At 57.6% G+C, this 22,060-nt stretch overlaps 2 protein-coding genes and 2 pseudogenes across 2 annotated transcripts, besides 12 other annotated features; all 4 read right to left on the bottom strand.

Annotated features, from left to right (window-relative positions):
• Positions 1 to 16,845: part of a sequence feature (areas not merged during assembly with more than two copies in the genome that could not be assigned to a particular haplotype) that runs on past the window's edge.
• On the bottom strand, positions 1,395 to 11,690 carry Tc00.1047053504689.60 (dispersed gene family protein 1 (DGF-1), putative; the record flags this gene model as incomplete). Its single annotated transcript, XM_805838.1, has 1 exon — positions 1,395 to 11,690. The coding sequence occupies one exon, from the start codon at positions 11,688 to 11,690 to the stop codon at positions 1,395 to 1,397; it is 10,296 nt and encodes a 3,431-aa protein (XP_810931.1).
• Positions 6,789 to 6,839: a microsatellite.
• On the bottom strand, positions 13,207 to 15,471 carry Tc00.1047053504689.30 (annotated as a pseudogene).
• Tc00.1047053504689.20 lies at positions 16,769 to 18,280 on the bottom strand (annotated as a pseudogene).
• Positions 16,846 to 20,291: a sequence feature (areas merged during assembly that could not be assigned to a particular haplotype. This can correspond to areas where the two haplotypes were merged or to regions with more than two copies in the genome that were merged during assembly.).
• On the bottom strand, positions 19,032 to 19,637 carry Tc00.1047053504689.10 (uncharacterized protein; the record flags this gene model as incomplete). Its single annotated transcript, XM_805837.1, has 1 exon — positions 19,032 to 19,637. One exon carries the CDS (start codon positions 19,635 to 19,637, stop codon positions 19,032 to 19,034), a length of 606 nt encoding a protein of 201 aa, XP_810930.1.
• Positions 20,292 to 20,889: a sequence feature (areas merged during assembly that could not be assigned to a particular haplotype. This can correspond to areas where the two haplotypes were merged or to regions with more than two copies in the genome that were merged during assembly.).
• Positions 20,819 to 20,849: a sequence feature (AT_rich).
• Positions 20,880 to 20,929: a sequence feature (T-rich).
• Positions 20,890 to 21,093: a sequence feature (areas merged during assembly that could not be assigned to a particular haplotype. This can correspond to areas where the two haplotypes were merged or to regions with more than two copies in the genome that were merged during assembly.).
• Positions 20,963 to 21,005: a microsatellite.
• Positions 21,094 to 22,060: a sequence feature (heterozygous, Esmeraldo-like haplotype).
• Positions 21,332 to 21,364: a microsatellite.
• Positions 21,657 to 21,690: a microsatellite.
• Positions 21,741 to 21,773: a sequence feature (AT_rich).

The following is a 22,060-nucleotide window of genomic DNA, read 5'->3' as shown; positions in this document are numbered from 1 at the left end:
TGTGGCTTCTTCACGCGCAATGTGTTCTTCCTCCCGCAAACAACAAAAAAGGACGGCCATGGCGCAGCTCCAATCAGAAAAGAAATCGAGGCAGACACGGGTGGGAACCAGGGATCATAACAAAAATATTTTTAAAAAAAGGGGGTAATAACTCCTCCAAGCCACGGAATCGTGCAATGTTCATCCCTCTCCTTCTACATTGAAGCCACCACGACAGAACAAATGCGACAGACACATGTGCAGCACAATATCTTTCGCTGCCCCGCGTCCCATCTTAATTCCCATGACTGCCACGGCGGTGGTGCCGGCGTTACATCTGAGATAACTCCAAAATATCAGGCACCACGCTGTGGAGAGTGGATGCTTGCCGAACGTGACCGCGTTAGTGCCTAACAGGAAATGACATCAAAAAGAAAAAAGATATCCGTGGCTCAAGCTACCCGTGTGTGGCCGTAGTAAAGCAAACACTGAGACACGTGTGGAGCAACGCAAAAGAAAAAAAGAGAAGGAAGAAAAATAAAACAATCCACAGAAATACATCGATACATACATACCTACATATAAAGTAATAAGTCATTCCGCATAATTCTTCGTTCTTTCTCTTGTTGTTTTTTCTACACAACACCAGAAGTGTAAAGAGTGACAAGCATGCCATCCCACACAGTCATCGTGGGACAGGAGGGAGAGTCACTGCAGGCACCCGCACAAACAAATAGAAACAAACCAACAAAAACCAACAATCAATGACGCGGTCGGGGCGGAGTCCGATGAGTGGCTGCGCAGCCGCACAGCCGTGGCCCCCACGCCCTCCCTCATGTCAGCCAGCAACGCACACTCACAACCTCCAGGAGGTGACGCTTCGCAGAAGGGCTTCATCGATTGTTTTCCCTAACGTTTTCCTGAATGCATCCTATGGCCCGCACGCCAGCCACCGCCGTCGAGCACTTCCTCATTACAGAGTACAGATATGAAAGAGAGACCACTAGCCCACATCTTGGTGCGGCAGCGAAGAGCGTAAAACACGCACACACACGTTACGCATCCGCCCCGGGCTAGCGCGATAGTTCGATAATCCGTTGTCGTCGATAATCGATAAAGTAAAATAAGAACTCCAAATCACCCAATCAATCTATGAATAATGGAAAGAAAGCAGATACCCGCCAGAAGCGTCTACGTCATGCCGCATCTGCGAGGGGCTTTTTGCCTTCTCGCCGCGTAAAGAGACTGTTGGGGTCGGAGCCTTTCCACTTCAAAAAAAAAAAACTGCGCCGACTTTTTCGTCAAGCAAGGCATCTTCACCTGTCCAGAGGAGCATAATTAATGCTGCAGCTCCCATCGGGTGCACGGTCCAGTAGGCTCAGAGCGTCTGAGCGGGTGTCACCGGCCATGGGCTGCTACGGCGGTGCGGGTGGTCGGTACGACGACGCAACGGTGGTGCCTGAAGTGTAAGACGATGACGTCCTGTCGTGGAGCTTCTGCGTCTCTTCGTCGCTCTCCTCGTCATCGCGCAGCAGCGCCTCCAGCCCTCCACGCCGCGGCTCGCGCAGCTCCTGCCAGTGGCGGTCCTCCGCGTACCACACGACGACACTGTACGCAGTGGCCGCAAGCAGCACAGTCGCCAGCAGCAGCACGATGGCCGCGTACGCCCTCGCACCGCCGTCGCTCGGCGCAAGGTGGTTGGCCGCACTGACCACGCACAGCGCCGCAAGGAGCGCAAAGCCCGCAGTGTGCATCACAGTCAGGAAGGACGAGCGCATCATGTTCGTGAAGGCAACAACGCCCGCACCCGCAAGCAGCACAGCCGCCATGCAGAAGTACTGGACGTGGCAGCCTCCCACGGGCGGGTGCACAGCAGCAATCAGGCACACCACGCACAGCACCGACAGCTGGAACACGCACCAGTACACGTAGCTGCCCCTCATGTTCGTCAGCATGCCGCCGTACATCCGCTGCTGCGCCGCGGGGTGCCAATACCCGACGGGGTACAGCAGGCGCTCGTGCAGCGGCTTCCTCAAAAACTGCCAGTACCTCGTGAAGCTCGCGCCCACGTGGCGGGCAATCAAGTAGCACAAGCCAGCAGGGAACGCCACACCGTACAGCACACCAGCGACACCGGTCACGCGGTGCAGCACGCGGGCGTCGGGTATCGCCAGTGCAAGCACGGAGCCGAAGAAGATGCCGAGGTGCATCGCGTGCGCCACAACGTACGTCAGGCTCGGGAAGCGCATCGCAGCCCACGCAGTCGCCGCGTCCACGCCGCGCCACCGCTGGAAGGCCGCCATCACACCGCAGTGCACGCAGCCAAACACAGCGGCCAGCAGCGCGTTGCCCACCACCATCCACAGCGGGTCAAGGGCAGCGAACACCGACAGGAAGTACGGCAGCGCAACGGTGCTCGCACGCTCCTGCGCCGAGGCGCATGGCATCCTCGCAAAAACGCCGAGTGCCTGCATCTCCAGGACGGAGCCCAGCCCGCCGGTCACCACCACGGCAACAGCCGCCGCACCCGCAACAACGCCAGTGATCGCCGAGAGGGCGCTGGCAGCGGCGGGCAGCGTGTTCGACCTGATTGTGAAGGACCCAAGCAGCACACCCCTGCAGCCGCCAGACACCGCCGCAGCGTCGCAGCGAATGACTATCGTCTCGTCGGCACCAATGAAGTAACCGCGGTGCACGGGCACAGCCAGCTCCAGGACGGTGGACGGATTCGTCGCGTTGCGCACCCATGTCGTGTTGCTCAGCATCGCTCCCCACGGACCACCAAACCCGCTCGGCTGCGCCGTCGACACCGGCACGAAGCTCAGGTGCGTGCTGAGCTGCGGGTCGCGTGCCCAACGAAACGGCGGCGGCAGCGCCACCATCAGCCGCGTCGGGACGGCGCTCCCACCGCCGCGAATGTCGTTCTGCGTCAGGCTCCCACCAGCCGCCGTCGTCGTCACAGCAAGCGTCGGGCACGCCACGTCGCTCCACCACAGCGTGCTGCTCACCGACGCCGTCGGGGTCCGCGTGGGCGGCAGCGCCACCGTCTCCGTCCCCTGCAGGGTCTCCGTCGGCCCGTACGGCGTCGGACTGTAGTGTTCGGTGCTGTGGCTCGGTGTTGGTGTCGGCGTCGCCGTCCACGTTGTTGTCAGGCTGCGCGTCTCCGTCAGCGTCTCCGTGTGGCTCAGCGGCGGCGGGGCGAGCGTGCGGTTGCACCCGTCCACGTGCGGCAGGTACACCGGCAGGCAGTCGCGCCCGTACCCGCCATCAGCGCAGCGGCAGCCGCACGACCCCGACATCGCCCTCGTCGCGGCAGCAAAGCAGCTCACGTCGGCGTCGCACACGCCACACGCCACGGGGCGAAATTCCCCGATGATGCCGGCGGACCTGTAGTCCATCGGCTGCAGCGCCTGCCCGTTGAGCGTCAGGCACCCCACGACGAACTTTCGGCCGGCGCCCCCAAGAGCTACGGTGCCGTCCATCACGACGGGCCCGCTGCCGGCGTTCCCGTGGAGCGTCAGCGTGCTCTGCACGAGCTCCGCACGGCGCGTGTACGGCGGCACAGACAGGAGCCTGCCGCTGATGCTGTTGCCGCGCACCGACAGCCACGACCCGGACGCAAACGACGCCCACCCCCGCAGCACCAGCAGCGCGCCATCGGTCAGCGAACCGGCGTTGTCGTTCACTACGACGGCGGACGCGTTGGCCTCCACACCGCTGTCGAACACCAACCCATGCGCGGCGTACACCTGGCTCCCCGACACGTGCAGCACAGCGCCCCCCGACGCCACCACGCGCGCACTCGCGTACAACGCATATTCGCCACCGAGCACAGCCGCGTCCAGCGCAACACCGCCACCGACAAGCTCCAGCACCGCGCCGTCCACCACCACCGTCCGCCCACCAGTCATCACGGTCACGAGAGCAACGCCGGACACAACCAGCACGGACCGCACGAGCCGCAGGCCCGACAGCACCAGCACCGGTGCGTACGGCGAGGACTCCGAGCCAGGAAGATACACAAGCGGCGTCGACCTCGCGGCAACCAGCAGGGAGTCCGTCACCGTCAGCACGGACCCCGCAGGGAACGTGCCGGTCAGCACAAGCGCACCGTTCAGCGCCTCCACATCGCACACCGACAGCTCCACCGGCCCGCTCTCGTCGCTCCCCGCCGCCACCGCACCGCGCAACGATCTACCGCCCATCACGTACAGCACAGCGCCGTTCAGCAGCGACACGTTCTGCACAACGATCCGCACGCCGTCTCGCGCCATCCACGGCACGTAGAGCACAGGACTCACGCCGTCCAGCACAACGTGGCGCAGCGTCACATCGCTCGCGCCAGCAGGCACAACGAACGCCGACCGCACCGTCACGCCCTCGCGGACGAACACACTCGACCCAGTGCCCACGGCAGGCGGCAGCGCGGGAGCTCCCACAGGCACGCACGCCTCGCCGTACCCGCCGCTGCCGCACAAGCACGCGCACACACCGTCCTTCACGCTGGCCGACGCCGTCCTGGGCGCGTAGCAGTGTGTGTCCCTGTCGCAGTCGTCGCACCCAGCAACGTCGATGCTCCCAGCGTCGCCAAATCCAGCCACTGCGTACTCCTCCGCCGTCGACAGGACACGGCCACCAGCGCCGTTGCACGCCACCCTCAAATGCGCCCCAGCCGAGAGCGACAGGCTCAGCGACAGCATCCGTGGCAGCAGCGCTCGGTTGCGCACAAAGCTCAGCGTGCTCCCAGCAGCGGTCACGGCGCCAGCCGCGTAGAGCATCTCCCTCGAGACGCCGTCGTGCACGTTGCCCTTCGCCAGCAGCATCGACCCGCCGGCCAGACTCACCGTCGAATAAAACGCCACCGCGTAGTCCCCCGCCGACAAAAATTCGCTCCGCACAAACGCCACAGCTGAGCCCGACACGCTCACAGCCCCACGCACAGACACCGCGTGCTTGCACAGCAGGAAGTCGCTGTCAACAAACGCCACCACGGAGCCGCCACTGGCAGCAACACCGCCGTCCACCGACACGCACAGCCCCAGCGCCGTCTGCACCGACAGTCCGTCCAAGTACAGCGCACCGCGCGACGACAGCGCCACGCCGCCAACAAACAACACGCCAACAGCGCCGCGGAACACAGCCGCCACATGCGCGCGCGCGATGGTCAGCACGCTCCCAGTCAGATTCACGTTGTGCAACACGAGGCACGCGGAGAGGTTGCCAAGTTCGTAAGCATCGCGGTACGCAACACGCGCCTCTGCGATCAGCAGCGAGTCCACCACAGTGACGCGCGAGCCCGGCGGAAATCGGTTCGCCACCAGCACGCCGCCGCCGGAGCGTGACTCAAGCCCGCTGACCAACACATCGACGCGCTGTCCAGCAGGCGGGTCGGACCGCCACCCAACAACGTACAGGCTCGCTCCGCCCACAAACGTGCAGTTCACCAGCGTTACGTTGCGCACGCTCCCTGACATCGACTCCATGTCCACCACGACATCCGCCACAAAGGCCACACCAACGTAGCACACCACCGAAGTCCCGAAACTGACGTTCACCTCCACACCCACACGCACGTCCCGCACGCACAAGTCGGTGCCGTCAGTGCTCGGTGGCTCGGGGACAGCGACGGGCAGGCACGCATCGCCGTGGCCGCCCTCACCGCACGTGCAGGCGCAGCCATCACTCGAGGCCGTCGTCGTGTACGCAGGGAAGCACGAAGCCGCGAGGGTGCATGGGTCGCTGCAGGTCAGGATGGTGGCATTGTACACAGACGGGATGGCGTAGTTCGCTTCCTCCTCGCCGTTCACGGTGTTGCACGCGGCCACAATCGCTCCGTTCGTGAGATCGCGGGAACTTTGAGGTATCCGCAGCATTGTCGGCGTGCCCGTGCTGGACATGAATCGGTTGCCGGACACAGACACCGTGGAGTCGCGGAGATTCACTTTGGGATAAAGGAAGGCAAACGCTTCCGATGGGGATTCACGGCAGAGGTTGCCGCTCAACTGCAGCCAGGAGTTGTAGTAGATGTTGGACGATTCGCCTGAGATAAACACAACCGAGCTTCGCTGCATCTCGTTGCCCTGAAACACAACCGCTGAAAAAGACTCGACGTCTAAGGTCCGAATAAGTAACACGAAGCACTTCACCGGCCTCGTCACAAGGTTGCCTCGGATCACCACGGCAGAACTGTTCAGTACGCTCAGCGGCAAGGACTGTCTAGTCCCCTCAAGATGTATCAGCGTACCGTCACCGCCATCCATATGAAACGTGTTGCCCACCACCGCAAACACGGAGTGCCACGACACCCTCAGCGCAGATCTGGAAACGCGGATGGCGCTTGACGATGTCATCACGCTCTGAAACACATTGCCGCTCAGCACCACCGCGGAGTCGTTGCTGATCACCAGTCCATTCATCGCAACACACGACGGCCTCATAACTCCCAAACCCGACCGAGGGATCAGCCTCGTGACCGTAAAGCGGTTCCCGCTGATCGTGATGTTCGTGCGCGGTGGAAACACACCCTCCGGGCTGAGCAGCGCGTCACTAAATGTGTTGCCGGTGACGACGATGTGCAGCGACCCCACAGCGGCGTACGCGTTGCCCAACAGCAACAGCACGGCGCCGTCCCTCCACGTGCATCCATCGAACGTGACATTCACCACGTCGCCCGTCATCGCCCCAACCAGCACCGTCAGGCTCATGCCGCCCCCGCTGAACGTCACGTTGCGGTAGCACAGCCACGACAGCCCGCCGCCCACAGCCTGCGCAACCTCGGGGTACACCATGTCGCTGATGCACTCACCAACCGGCGGAGGTGGCGGTGGGGGCGGCGACGGTGGTGATGGCGGTGGCGGCGGGCCAGCAGGCACAGGCGCCGGGACACACACATCGCCGTGCCCTCCAGCAGCGCACTGGCACTTGCAGTCAATGACCGCCGTCGTCAGAGGAGCAAAGCAGTCGCCCTCCTTCGTGCACTCCCCGCACACTGCAACCGTCGTCACGTTGGTGATACCGTGGAGCACCAGTTCTGCCGCCGTCGTCACCTCCCGTCCCGCGACCGTCAGACACCCAGCAACGAACCGGTAGCCGGCGTCAGCCTGAGATAGCAGAGGTACCGACAACCCCGTCGAGCCCATCGTGCAGCCCGTCAGCGTCGCCACACTGCTGCCGTCGATGTTCACAGTAGTTATTAGGGAGTAATGAAACATCGCACCCACACCCACGTCGTTTTCACGCCAATCCAACCAGCTTGACCGCTTGACGGTAAAAAAGCTTAGTGAATATATGGCATAGGACACGGAGCCGCTGTTCCCCACCACGCGCAGCACGCTGTGTTCCGACACGCTCAATTCTTGATGCTGACACAGGAGGCTTGTTCCGGAGGCCATCGTGTTGTTGAGCAGCGCAAAAACGGAGTGGTCACTCACACTGAGACTGTGCACGTAGAACAGGTATTTGTATCCCTCAAAGCTGCAGTACCGCGCGTACAGCGAGCTGCCACCCACCAGCGTCAAAGTCCCGGTCGAGTAAAAACCAAACAAACCGTAACTCATTGCATGCGTCTTGATGTTGCTGACCAACAGCGAGGACGCGCTTAAAACAACGATCTGCAGTAACACGACGCTCAGCATGTTGGTCCTAATGTGCGGCAGCTGGACCTCGGAGGACTGCACCGCGTCAACCTCCGTGACAGCAATGTCGCAGTGCTGCGGAAGGGCAGCTGCAAACACAACAACGGAAGACCGCATCACCGTCCGGCTCACGCGGATCAGGACGCCGGCTGAATCGGCCGCAGAAGCACCCCCAACAAACTGCAGCGCGGCACCCTCACGGAACGTGCATTCAGTGAGCGTGATGTTGATGGGGAGATGCAGCGGCATACGATTGAGAAAGAACGTCAACGCAGCACCCACGCCGCTGAACGTCACACCCACGTAGCAGTGGTACGCCTTCCACATGTTCAGCGTGATTTTCGTCAGCGTCTGGTTCACCACGCAGCTCGTGTCGCCGTCAACGGCTCTCTCCGGCAAGGGCGGCACAACCCTGTCGGGCACCTCGAAGGGAAGACACGACGCGCCATGCCATCCGTCCTTGCAGCTGCACGAGCACGAGCTGCGGTCCACCGACTCCGTCCCGGGCATGTAGCACGCCGCGTCGTCGTTGCACGTGCCACATCCGAACACCACCACGCCCTCCGGAAACACACCGTCGTACGACACCTCCCCATCGCCCTGCAGGTTGCACCCAACCACAAACCGCGCGGATAACTTCACGACAATGCTCGATGGGAGAAACCTGGCAAGAAAAGACCTCGAGTCCACCTGACGGTTGTGTGCAAGCGCCACAGTAGTGCCGCTGCCCGACAGCTGAATTTTGACCTCGGCATGTGCTATACTTAGTATTGAAGCTGCACTTACGTTGTTACCCTCCACACGCCACTGCGCACCACCCTCGAGTGACAATGAGCCAGACAAAAACACCAGCGCAGATTCAAACTCCTCTGTGCTTTCAACAAAGGTGCAGTCCGCCACTCGCAGCAGCCCCGCGGACCTCACGGTGGTATCCCCGTGAAAATAAAAGCCACTGACCGCGCTCATCTTGGTGTTCTCCACATCAAAGTAGCCGCCGTTCCTCAAAGCAATAGCATAAACATAAACGGATGATTCTACACCGTCATCGTCCCTCGTTGCCCTCAGCGTATTTCCCTTCACAATGACCCCGCCACCATCAACGGCAGCATTGGTGAAATAGACTGCGTGAATATTCCCTTCGATGTAGTTGTCAAGCAGCAGCAGCGTCGAGTTCACACAAATAAAAAGCAAAAAGGAAATGGCGTGTCTCGACGTCGTCACAAGTACACTGCCCACCATCAGTATCTGGGAGCTCACGCCAAAATCGCCCTCAAACACCAATGCACCAGAAGCCAGCATCGAGGATGTCACGCTCACGTGTACGCGCGCACCACTCCCCCTGATCAACAGGCCCATTAGGACGCACTGCAGCAGTGTGATGTTCAGTGTCTGCTGTGGCGCGTCAAAATACGACAGGTCCAGCAACATCGCGGCGGTGAAGGTCACATTGACGAAGCACAGACCACGCACACCGGGATCAGGAACGTACACGGAGCCGATGCTGCCACCGTGCACGCAGCGGACCTCCGTGTCCTTCGCATCGGGGAGCGGAAGCGGCCCAAGAACGTCCGGAACCGCAGCTGGCAGACACGTGTCACCGTATCCGCCAGCAGCGCACACGCATTCACAGCCGCTGATGCTGCTCGTCCTTGCTGCAAAGCACACGGCGTCCACCGTGCACGCACCACAGTCCAGCACCGTCACGGGCGCCACAATGTTAAGCTCGTCTCGGTAATTCGTCACATGTGAGCCCCTTGCCTCGTTGCAGACGCCGTAGATGGTCGGGCGCGTGTCGGATGGTGGTGACCATTTGTTTGTCATGTACGCAGTGGTCGACGAGTACGAGCCGTACGTGAAGTTGTTGTCAAGTATCGACCACACACTCTGATCGCGGAACACAACGCCGTTTTCGCTTTCCACGTACACAACGTAGGCCATGTGGAACTCGTTGTCGCGGTGCACCAGCCAGCTGCCGCCAGTCACGGACAGCGTGTTTGCCATCAGCATGGCGAAGCCGAGACGGAAATTACTGGACACAATCTGCAGCACACTGCCACTATCCACCGCAACATCCTTGAACATACACGCGCCCTCGTACATGTTAATGCTCGGCGCACTCAATGAGCTGTTCTGTATGGAGAACACGGAGCCGCTACCAACACGCAGGTCCGAAGCAATAGCGTACATCACGTGCGTGTCCGAAATAACAACGCAGTTGTCCATGTAGAAGACGCTGGACAGGCTCACGCCAAGGCCGCGCTCCACGAGGATCGCAGCGCACGAATCCCCGCCGCACACCAGCTTCGACCGCGTCATGACAAACCGTGTCGACAGAAGCCGGACACCGTCCAGAACAAGCGCGGGGCCGTACCGAAATCCCTCGTGGCCACGAGTCGTCGGCAAGTACCGCGACCCGCCAACCGTCGCGCGCAGCGTTGAGTTCGCCAGCAGCACACTCGAGTTCGGCGGCATCGCGCCATGCAGCACAATCGTGCCCTCCAGCGACGTTACATTCGTCATGTTGACGAGGGCGTGGGGCATCAGGCGCGCCTTGATCTCGCTGAGGCCGCCAATCCGCAGCTGCGCGCCGCCCGCAAGCACGCAGTGGCGCAGCGTCACGTTCAGCGCGTCAGCGAACGCGTCCATCAAGCGCAGGTCCACCGCCACAATGATCGGCCCGCCGAACACCACCGAGTCGAAGCACGTCGTCGCACGCCCGCCACCAACCGTCACCGACTCCGTCAGCGTCACGCCACTCACGCAGTCCTGCCCACCGCCACCGGACCTCGCAGACGGCACGTCGAACGGCAGGCACGCCTCGCCCACGCCGCCGGCACGGCAGCTGCACACGCATTCGGAGAACGACGCCGTCAGCGCATCAAAGCACGCCAACGCAGCCGCACAGCCGTCGCACGGCACCACGCTCACGGAGGGCAGGCCGGCCATGCGGTAGTCGCCGCTGCTCTGCAGCACACGGCCGCCGGCACGGTTGCACTGCACCGACACGACGCCGCTCGTGATCGTCGGCCCGGAGACAAGCGTAGCGCCAGTGGCAGCGCAGCGCGCAATCGACACGGTACCGCCGCTCAGCGTCACACCCGACAGCGACGCCACAGACGACGCCTCGCCCACCGCCCACACGTCGTGCAGGTCCAGCCACCCGCCGGCACCGACCGTCCCACCGTCGCAGCGCACCAGCGAGGACGCGACAAACCCCTCGACGCGCACGAAGCGCAGCACCGAATCAAGCACCGCGAGGCGCTCGCCAAGCACAATGCCGCCGCCGCTGCTCACAACCGACACACTCGTCACGGAGAACACCGAGTGGCTCTGCAGACTGAGACGCGACGAAGACGCCACATGCATCGCGGACGCGGTCGGACCGCCCGACGCCTCCAGCAACACGCCGTCAAGCACCACCGCGCTCGACAGCAGGTCCACGTCGCCGCCAACGTACACCGCCGACCCGCCCGCCTGCAACGACCTCAGCACAGTGTTGCTCACACGCAGCTGCGACTGCAACAGCGACGTCGCGTACAGCACAAGCGGCGACGCCACCGCGTCCGTCAGCCCGCTCAGCTGCGAGTAGCGCATCGGCCCCGGCGTCACAATCGTCGAGTCACGGACCGTCACGTTCGTGTGTGCCGGCAGGTTGTGCACAAACACAAGCGAGCAGTAGCTCCCGGACAGCCCGCTCACGCTCACCTCCAGGCTCCGGTCACGCGCCGGCTCGCCGCTGTAGCCCCGCACGTGGATCTGCGCACCGCCGTCGCACACACAATCCCTCAACTCGATGCGAAGCGCGCCGGGAAGCATCGCCGGCACGTCAAACACAACAGCCACGCCGTTCGTGATGTAAACGCCGTCCATCAGCACCGTGTCCACGGCGCGGCCAACCGTGATGGCTCTGTCCACCGTGCCGCCCCGCAGTCGCAACACCACCGCATGCGCCGCAGGCATCCACGCAGCAGCAGCAGCCAGCGCCAACACAAAAAGAAGCGCCACACGCACAGCCGCAATGACCCTGCACCGCACACGGTGCCGGCTGCGCGGACACGCACCCACCGCAGACCACATCCACCGACCCAGACACGTATCAACAGGACTGCCGTGGCGTATCGCACTCGCACCGTCGACCGTAACTCCTGCCTAACAAATCCCTTTCTACAGATGGAGAATCCAAAAGCACAAATCCGATAGATCGCTATACCACTACTACTTGTCCTAATACTGCCACGAGCAATAACTAATACCTTGAAACGATAGTTTTGCTGATCAAGCCAAAGTATCTCTAACTGCACGGTCAGAGGGGAAGAAGGCAGAAACAACAGTAACACAGTGGCACAAAGAAGCATCCAACCTCAGACATTCCCACCAAAGCACAACCAGCGACAAAAAGAAGCGCAGACGCAGTCAGCCCGGTGATGTCACCGCCCTCCCATCACCCGCGCAGTCTCACACAGCCGCGGTGCCAAGTTGCACGATTCTGTCAAAAAGACACATGACCATTGGTGCCGCTAGTGTAACAGATGGTTCTGCATTGCACAACAAACAGCAAAATCATAATTGCATGGCATACACAGCAAGAAAAAGAAAAAGCACAGCGGCACTACTCAGACACGGGGGACAAGAGCCCAAATCAATTGTGCAGTCTGATTGGCTCATAGAATTCCGGATGGTGGTAACGCCGCTGCCGCACGGTGCGTGTGGCTTCTGGCTGCAGTGGACCTAGAGGATGACGAGACGAAAGAGAGATGCGGTGCGGTTCTCATACATCTCGGTTCTGACACCAGTCACGCCACCTCTTTTCAAATCGCCTGCAGCAAAGACCGTCACCGTCAGCAGCGGTCGGTACCTTCCCTCTTCACCGACGCCGTCACGCGCCTCTTCCCTCAACAACACAACGGGGGAGCGGCAGCCACACGCAACTGCCAGCACCAAGCACAAAACAAGAATCCACCTGCACTGCAACATGTACGCCGTGCGTGTACCAACGAATACAAAAAAAAAAGCAAAGCATCTGAGGACACACACAACCACACAAGAGTGCCAGAAAACAAACAAACAGGATGAATGCTGAAACGCAACACTGCACGGCTGCCCACGCTGCGGCAAGCCGCAGGACACATGCCGAAAAGTAAAATAAAACAAGGTTAAATCGGTCATCCATCATGAACTCACTCAAAAACAAAACAAAAAAAAAAACTGCACGCTGCTGCGTGAATTCCAAATCGGTGCGCATTTCTCGCCTGCAGATAAAAAATAAGAAAATACGTTACACTCCTTCCAGTCGTTCAAACACCCGGTGCCCACACATTATTTATATCCCACTGGGACACTCGGCGCGGTTTCGTGTCCCCATTCCATTGTCTCTTTTATTAGCCGGCACCATCGGCGCGGCACACAGTGCCGAGCGCGCCTCTGGTCACTAAAAAAAGAAAAAGCACTGAGTGAATCCCGTAATTGTCGGAGGAACACAACACAAAAGAAAGAAATAAAACAAAAACCCCGCGGTGCAGTCCCCGGAGGAAGAGCATGCTTCCACATGGAGAAAAAGCCCTGCACAGCAAGAATGGCGCACAGTAAAATAAAACTAAAACCAGATAAAACAAAGTGTCCACAAAAAGTGGCAATTATTTAAAAGAGTGCGTGGCCAGACGCATATGTCCCAGCTGGTGGCAGGAAGTCCTCACCGCGATTTCTCAGTAAAGGGCCACAATGCCGCACAGCAGCACCCGAGAGACGCCCCCCACGCATGGAGCCGTCACCGTTTCCTTTTTTATCGTCGCTCTTCTTGACCATTTTTAGTTCACCGACACTCAGTGGGCGGTTGTACAGAAAGACGCTCGTCACTGTCACATCGCTGTTGATGTCTCCCTCACCTCCACCAAAATAGAATTGTGTGATTTCATGTCCCAGCGTCTCAGGTGTGGGTATCGTCGCAGAGCCCCCCACAAGCACACCATCCACGTACATGCAGCCCTTGCCGTCCTGCAGCATCAGCGCCACCTGATATTCCCTCCCCGGCTCCCACGTGCTGCTCGGTGTCGTTTTTGTGCCGTCAAACACTGTCTCCCACGTTTTATTCATGCCGTACGACAGCCCAATAATCTTCCTGCCGAAACCGTCCCCCAGACCCGCACCCAGCAGAGGAGTGCTCCCCTTCGGAACCCGGTGGATGACCACCGTCGCCACAATAGTGAAATCGTGGTTTGCAAAGCCGTACTGGTCATTATCCTCCCGGCCGTTCACGGGCCATGTTGCCCTGGACCCAGGCCCCGTGAATTTGAACCCATTTTTGACCTTCGCTGCCTTCTTCGCAGTTGCATTCACGCAGCGCTAATCGTCGATCCACGTGTCGTCACCGGCCGCATTGGACAAAGCTGCCACCAAACCCGCCGTGGATATGGACGACTTGGAGAAGAAGGTGTCCAGTCTCGCCCAAGTACTGAGGGTGGAATTGATCGTATTCAGCTCATCAGTCAGGCGGGCAAGTGAAATGTCTGTGCTTTCATGATCTCCCTTCGCTTGTAAAAGGTGCAATGCACCATCCGAGTACAACAGGGTGTTGTCAAACGACTTATTCACAACACCGTCCACAGACACCGGTCCGATGTGAAGCGTGCGGTTGTTATCCGTGACCCAAAGGTAGAGCGCATTGGGTTCACTCGCTTCCAAGGGATGGCTAGTTTTATGGGTGTACAGCATGACCTTCCTTCCCTCAATTGTCGCGGTGATGAGGGCTTCCACACGCAGGCTTTCTTTCTGATAGGCTCCTGATGGTGCGTTGACCCAAATGCCCGGGAGTCTTCTGACAGCCTCCTTCCACATTGTCCCCATGTCAAGTGACTCGTACACTCTGCAATACCGGCTCCCATCGCAATGAGCAATCATGATAATCTGTCCCTGCCACCACTCGGTGACGCGGGGGTCTCGCATTTCGCAGGAGACGTTCCATTCGAAAGCATCCGGTTTGCGCCGCTGCCCGTCAAATAAATGATCATGGAGAAACCGTCATTTTCTTCATTATACGCAAACACGGAAACACAAACGTGCCATCCTCCAGCACAACACCCGAGCCACCAGAAGCAGAATACTGCACCAATTCACTTTTGTGAGAAGCAGAAAAGATCAGTTTCGAAAGTGGTTTGAACTTCGCCCCATTTTATCCACTCACTTGGCTCGCCACCCGTGGGATTCGTGACCTCACCAACAACCAGTTTCAGCTCCAATTCCCACCACTTTCATAGAAAACGGCAGAGCTTCCCACAAGAAGAAACATCTTATTGCCCTTCATGGTTGTTGTGGGGCGGAGCACAACACACACACGATTCGTTCCATCCGTTGTACCAAGCACAGTGTGTGCCTTCCATGTACTTTCACTCACCTTGCCAAAAAGAGTGGACCAATCCCACGTAGCGTTGATGTACCCCGTCACAATATCAGAAGAATCAAACCGGCCCGATTTGTGAGGTTCATTATACTTGGCGCGACCCTCGGCAACGGCAATCATCACTCCACCAGCACTCACAAGAGACAATGAGATGAACGCAAATTTCACTCCACCTGCAGACCCATTTTTTGCCACCACCTCCGTCTTATTCGGCAAAAATAGATCGATCCATTGCGGCAGTTGCACGGCCCTGGACTTACTCTCCACAGCGTCTGCAGCCTCACAGGGGCCGCAGCACATCATCACGACAAATAGGAGCAGCACCGCGGAAGTAAACACACGCCGGGACATGTTGGGCCTCCGCGGCTCACTCTCGCTTCCTTCCCTCCTCCTTCCGCTGGATCCGGTCACGCGGCGACGGTTGTGTGTGCGGAGTGCCTTCACAGCAGCAACACGTGAGTACATACAAATATGTGTGTGGGCGGTGTGTGTGCTGTTGTTGGTCCTTTCAGTGACTTCAATTTCAAAGTGGCAATTATCGCTTGTTTGCTTTCTTTCCTAGCTTATCTAAAAAGTTAAAAAATAAAGAAATAGAGAGAAAACATACCGTGAAAAGAGGCAAGCCATTGAGCACGGTCACCCATGCACAGTGAGTGGCACCATCATCACCCCCGCCGTAGTCACTCCCCAGAAAAAAAAGCTCACGCACGCAGACGCACGGAACGAGAAGAAAGAACAGTGCACCGGGAACACACAGCGACTGCCACAAGCAGAAGGAGCCACGGCGGGTGAGCCGTTCTTCACGCGTCAGCAAACAAAGAGCAACGCCCACACACGAAACAACCAGCGGGATGCAAGAGAACACGACCGTCCTTCGCAGCACGCACGCGCTTCCACCAATCATTTTGCAGTTGCCTCCTCCAGCGCGCCCGCTTCGCCGCCGGCGCACACCACGTCGCACAGCCGGATAAACCCCATCAACGGATCCACAGCAAGGTAGAAACTTCTGCACGTGAAGCTGCTGGGTGGGAACCAATCCGAACTCTCCCAGGCACCCTCAACATTCCCAATACCCACCTGCCTGCATGCCGCCACATTCACGCTCGCAACACGTCGATAAGACACATCGCGGTCTCTCGTCCTCCCCCCTCGCGAGGGCCTCCGCAGCCAAAACATTCTGCGTGCGTGCATTCTCAGCGTTTTAAACACGGCATGTGTGTGTGCATGTGCTTGTGTGTTTGGCAGCGCCTATACTTGCGGAGCAGCTGTGCGCCACAAGAGAGTCTGAAGAAAGCAACGGCAGAGAGAGGCAGATAGCACACACGCAAATTACTCATATCATCACACACACACACACGCAGCCGCGGAATGGGTGCACTCAACCACAAAATCAAAAAGGAAAACAAAACAAAAAGCCGAAGCGTGGGACGACCAGCGCACACACACTCTCGTTACTCCCGTAAAGCAAAACACACACACAGAGGGAGAGAGAGAGAGGTCGCCCACTCAATGCAATGAAAACAAAACAGAAACAGTTACGGTGCTCCGCCCATGCAGCCAGGCAGGACGGCAGCGGTGCGTGTCGTGCAAAAGAGAGCACCAACGGGCCTGCATGGGTGTGCATGCATATATACAATGGGCACATTATTGTGTGTGCTTCGTGGGGTGAGGTGAGGGCGAGAGTCCATGCAAAGGGACACACACACAGAGAGTGAAGGAAGAGTGTGTGTGCGGGCGGTGCACGGCTCTCCCTCCCTCACTCTCACGCGGCCACCACCGCAGCCGCAGCCGCACAACAAGAACAAGAAGAAGCAAAAGAGGGGAGGTGGTGTGGGAGGCAGCGGCGCTGCCGTTGCTGTCGGCAGGTGGTGTTGCGTTTGTTATATTGTTGGCGTGGTATGTTGCTGTTGTGGGCAATTCACTGTTGGCTGGTGTGTGTTTTTTGCCTTCTGATGCGCTGTTAATGTTGGGTGTCTCATCCCTCTTCTCATTTTCTTCCGTGAATAGCTTGGCGCCATCCCAGTCAGGATTACTCGCATTATGAGTGGTTGTCGTGGTCTTGGTGGTTGTGGCGGCGCCAGGCTCGGTAACTGAAGAAGGTGCGTTACTGCTGTTGACGTTGTGGGGGTTGCCGTGTCACCATGTTGGCGGCCACCTTCCCCCAATACAGTTTCAGAAATTGGAAGGTGTTCGGAAATGACGTGCGCGGTGGGTTTTTCTTCCTGACTGAAAGAAGCAGCACTGTCATGTACAGAAGATATTGAATGCGATGATTTCTCCCGAATGGGAGTGAGTGGTCGTCCTGCGATGTCTTTTTGTGTTTCAATTTCTTCTTCCGCTTCATCTTCATCGGCTGTTCCCTCATTTTCGGCGTCTCCTTCCTTTTCTTGTTGTGGTGTTACACCCGGTGCATTCACAGAAGTTGTAATTGGATCTACTTCTTGTTCGACCCTGCTCTGTTTATTTGCTGGCCTTGACACATTTTGTTGGACTTTGGGAACTTGCCCCTCTTGCGGTGTTCCCTGATCTGCTTTTTGTGTTATTTGTTCTCCCGGTGTTTCTGCTGTTTCTGTAATTTTTATTCCTGGATCTTTTTGCGTTCCACCGCCAGTCCGTGTTGGGGGTTGGAGTGCTTCCCCTGTCCCCGCACCCTGCGATGACGCAGTAAGTTTGGGACTTCCCTTCTGAGAGGATTCCCTTCCCGGATCGCCAGTGACTCGAATTTCGGGTGATTCAATGTGACCGGAGCCATCAGCAGCTGACTCTTAGCCAGTTGGACCATTTACAGTTGACTCCGCCTTTCGTCCAACTCCTCCCAATACTTTTTGTGATTCCAAAACATTATTTTGCATTTCAGAAAGCACTTCACGTAACGACGATTGTGATTCCTCTGATCCTGCTCCGCCTTCTCTAATGGACGATGGTTCGTGTGCCCTTCCCGGTGATTCATTCATTCCTGGGGCCACAACATTCTATTCTTGCGGCTGTTGATGTAATTCTTTGGATAATGTTTTTGTTTTTTCTTCCTTAACATTCCCACCAGAATCACCATCAGCAGCAGCCACGGCAAACTGTTGACGCCTCCAACGACGACGGCCATCCACAACGGCACGCACACCGTCCATCCCCCGACGCACGCATTCCTCCACAGCGGACGCATTCGCACCGCCTCCTGTCCTCCTGCCAACCTCCTCCACACAACCCCTCCACAGCTGAGCACCCAACCGCGAGAGCGAATACTCAACCGCACTGCCATCGGCATCGCCAGCATCATCGGCCGCAATTCCAGAAATACCGCACCACAGCAGCAGCAGCGCACACAACACGAGGCAGAGAGAATCAGTGCAATTGCAGAACTCGCACACCGCTACGCAAATCAGAAATAAAAATAAATAAAAACGAAAAAGGGCAGAGTTGAAAGTCCGGCAAGGCTCCCAAAAAGTAAAAAAAAAAAAAATGAAACGTCGACCAGGCACGACCTTCATTTCATGTGCCATACGGCACAATAAAAAAAACATTTGTTTGTCTATACATGATTCCCGCACTGAATAAAGCAAAAAAAAGTTCGTACTGTTCCACCAGCCCACAACACTCTTCACACTTCATTGCGGCATCCGGCCTGTTCATCCAATCCTCCTTTCGTGCAGTCCGTGGGACGCACACCAATGAGGCCGGCACAGTGTGTGGGCAACAACAAAACAAAGAGGGGAAATAAGTCACACATGGCAGTGTGCAGCAAGCAATCATTGAATAAAGGAACAGCAACGATACTTATCATTCCAGAACAAAAACAAAACCAACAAAGCCAAATGTAAATAAAAAAAGAAAACACGCAGGAAACGCGGCACATGTTCTCCGTGAGGAGTCGCAATCCCACACTCTTCGGCTCACAATACTGCCACAACTCCACACAATCCCAGGAGAAGCAGCAACACCCAATACACGCACACGCACAGTGCCGTCAACGGTTAACTCTCGCAGTGTCAATTTCGCGTCGTTGCGCAGGGCAAAGCAGTCGTCGGGACTCACACCGCTCCCGGAATACTGCGCGGTGAATTCTCGTAATTGGGGTTTTCTTGTCCAGAGGCATTGCGTTGACTCAATCCGTACGCATCACCCTCAGCAACAAATCCACTGCCTGCAACGCCACTTTCTAAAACGAGGGATTTGTGTCCAGTGGCGCTGCGCTCATTCACCTCGTACGTGTTATCCGCAGCAACGTGTTCCCTGCCGCCACAAGTGACAGACATGATCCCGGATGCATTCAACACCACTAATATTCTCGGACCGTTGGCAAAGGAAGGCCTCTTCATGGATGCATTCGGGACCATCACTTCGTTTGGATTGCTGGCAAACTCAGGCCTCGTCTCGGACGTGTTGGTCGCCGTGTTGGATGCGGGACTCGGATCGACGGTGTTGGGTCCGTCAGCCGCCGCAGACCGTCGCCAATCCTCGTTCTGACGTGACGGCTCAGCATTAACTTGCGGCGCAGCTGTCTCGCCAGATTTTGTGTCATCCCTCCCTTCACGGGGTGGCGGCAACTGACAGATGCCCGTCCGGTCAGCATCGCTGCTCCGTGCGGGCGGATGGATGGCTCCATCGGGGTGAAAATTGACGCCGCCACAATTCATAAGGGCCGGCGTATTTATGCGTCGTCACATTCGTCGTGAAGGCAACGGTGGCCCCTTCCTCTTTCACAGCACAGCTGGCAGCACAGTTGCTACATTTGTGCACCGCATTCGCCACATTGCACACAGCACCCAGCTCGCCATTCCTGCCATGCATGCGCACATCAAAGCCACTGAAAGTGTAGTTCTCACACTCAGCCTCAGCACTGGCAGCGGAACACTTCTTCCACGCCCACACACACACGCGATAGCTCAGGCCGCCGTCACTCGGAGCACACGACACATCCACCGGCACAACCCCCGCATCCGCATCATCAGATACATGTCCAGCACTCCCAGCAGCTGCCACATACACGGACGAGCAGCAGCAGCCGTCACGCACACGGACGAGCAGCAGCAGCACAAGAGCGCAAGGACCAACACGGCGCCGCACCGTCACCATCGCAGTCACCATCGCCCGTAGTGGAGTCGCTGGTGTCAGTCAGCTGATCGGTGAGACGGAAAGGAAAAGGAATGGAACGAGAGGGAGAGGGACGGAGCACAGCGGATACAGCGAGAGAGCAGACAACATGAGGAGAGGGCAGCAGGCCCAGCCGCACAGTTCACACACCACGAGACGGCATCCACGCGAGGAAGGCACACAACGCCAGCAGCCACCCACCATGCAGGAGAAGACATCCACCACCATCTCCCCCAGCTCATTCCCGCAGCCAAAGGGAAACAGCAAAAACGCCGCGGCCACCACACAACGCACACGGAGCAAGCGAACCCTCATCCATCCATGACGCGGCACAAAATTTCCAACCATCCCGCCCTCAATGGGACACGGAGCCCAACTCAGCGCAGTCGCACGCGGTGCACCACACCCACAGGAAAGGAGACTCGGGCTGCGCGCTCCCCCTCCCTTCTCCTCATGGCCACGGAGGAAGACAACAGCCGCCACACGCAACTGCCAGCATGCACTACAAAAGGCGCATTCAAATCCACTGCAATGTGCATCTTGTGCGTAAATGTGGTTGTGTGTGCCTGCAGAAACACAAGAAGCAAAGAAGTAAAAAAGAGGAGCAGAGCATGTGAAAAGACCCACAAAAAAAAATGTACAGCAGAAGCACATGGCGGAAATAAGGAAAAAAAAGACTGCTCAATCTCATTATATTGCGCTGCAGGCCAAGCAGCGGCAATTCATAAAAAATTATTTAAAATCAAAAAAAAATTCATCTTCACCCTTCCACCCCTCACACTTTGAAAAGAATTAAAAAAAAAAAATGAAAATGAGAAGAAGAAAAAAAAGAAAACATCGTCCTCTATCACGGCTACACACAAATAATAAAAAAGAAAAAAAAAAGAAAAGAAAAAAAAAACACAAAAAAACTACCATGTTGCTCCAGAAATTGTCTGCATATTTTCTCCGAAAATAAAATTAAAAGATATTTAAATGTCTTTCAACCGTCTGACCCTCCGTGTGTCCGCACATCGTTTATATTTCATGGGATCATCGGCGTGTTGCTGCTCCCCTCAGTCCTCTCATCGGCGCGTGAGTGCGGCCCGCAGAGCACAGTCACTCGTGTGTGTGGGGACTGAGAGAAGCACGCAGACATGACGGCAGTCGCGTCTCTCCATCGGGAGAGTGAGCGCAGCAAAATAAAAAATCATCGGAGGGGAGAGAAATGCTGACGGAACTGCCAGCGCGTGAAATGAAAAGAAAAAAAAAAAAAAGAAACAAAAAAAAACACGGCGGCAGGGTGTGGCTGTGTGTGTGTGGCGCTGCGGGTGTCTGCCAGCCCTGGCCGCAAAGAAAACAAAACAAGAGGGAAAGAAATGTGTGCTCCGCCCCACTGGCACTCGTCGCACGCCCACACGTCACGGCTCCCTCAGCGCGCCGTTCGTCGCGGCCCCTCCTCATGCGTGCAGCAGGCGAGGCGCACAGGGCCGTCGTCATGAGCGTGTCGGTGGTGTGCGAGTGGAGCAGTTGGGCGGGAAACACACGGCACCCTCACAGGAAGAGTGCAGAAGAAACAATTTAAAAGAGTAGAAAAGAAAAGAAGAGAAAAGAAAACGCCCATGGTGATTGCCCACAAAAGCAAAAAAAAGGGATGAGGGTGCGAGAAATAAAAATAAAAAATTTAAAAAGTTAAAAATGAAAAAACGCACAAAAAAAAAGTTTTTGAGGTAAGAAAATAGTTCTCGGGAGAGTTAATTCTGTGCAGGGGAGGTCGCAAGTGTCCCACGCGGCAGCCAGTCACTCCTCACAGAGCCGCAAACCCCCACAGTCCCAACAGGAGAAGCAGCAGCAGCAGTCCGCTCCCACGCACAGTGCTGCCATCACCCGTTGCTTCTCCAACGGCGTGGGAGTTCGAAGCCGCCGCAATGTCCACACTTCCCTGCGATGTATTCGCCGGCACTTGCTGTGCAGTTGCAGATTTCCC

Source organism: Trypanosoma cruzi, genomic scaffold, assembly GCF_000209065.1.
Source record: "Trypanosoma cruzi strain CL Brener 1047053512773 genomic scaffold, whole genome shotgun sequence".
NCBI classification, from domain to species: domain Eukaryota; phylum Euglenozoa; class Kinetoplastea; order Trypanosomatida; family Trypanosomatidae; genus Trypanosoma; species Trypanosoma cruzi.
Note: the sequence above shows the minus strand (reverse complement) of the source record. Positions and strands in the feature narration are given on the sequence as shown.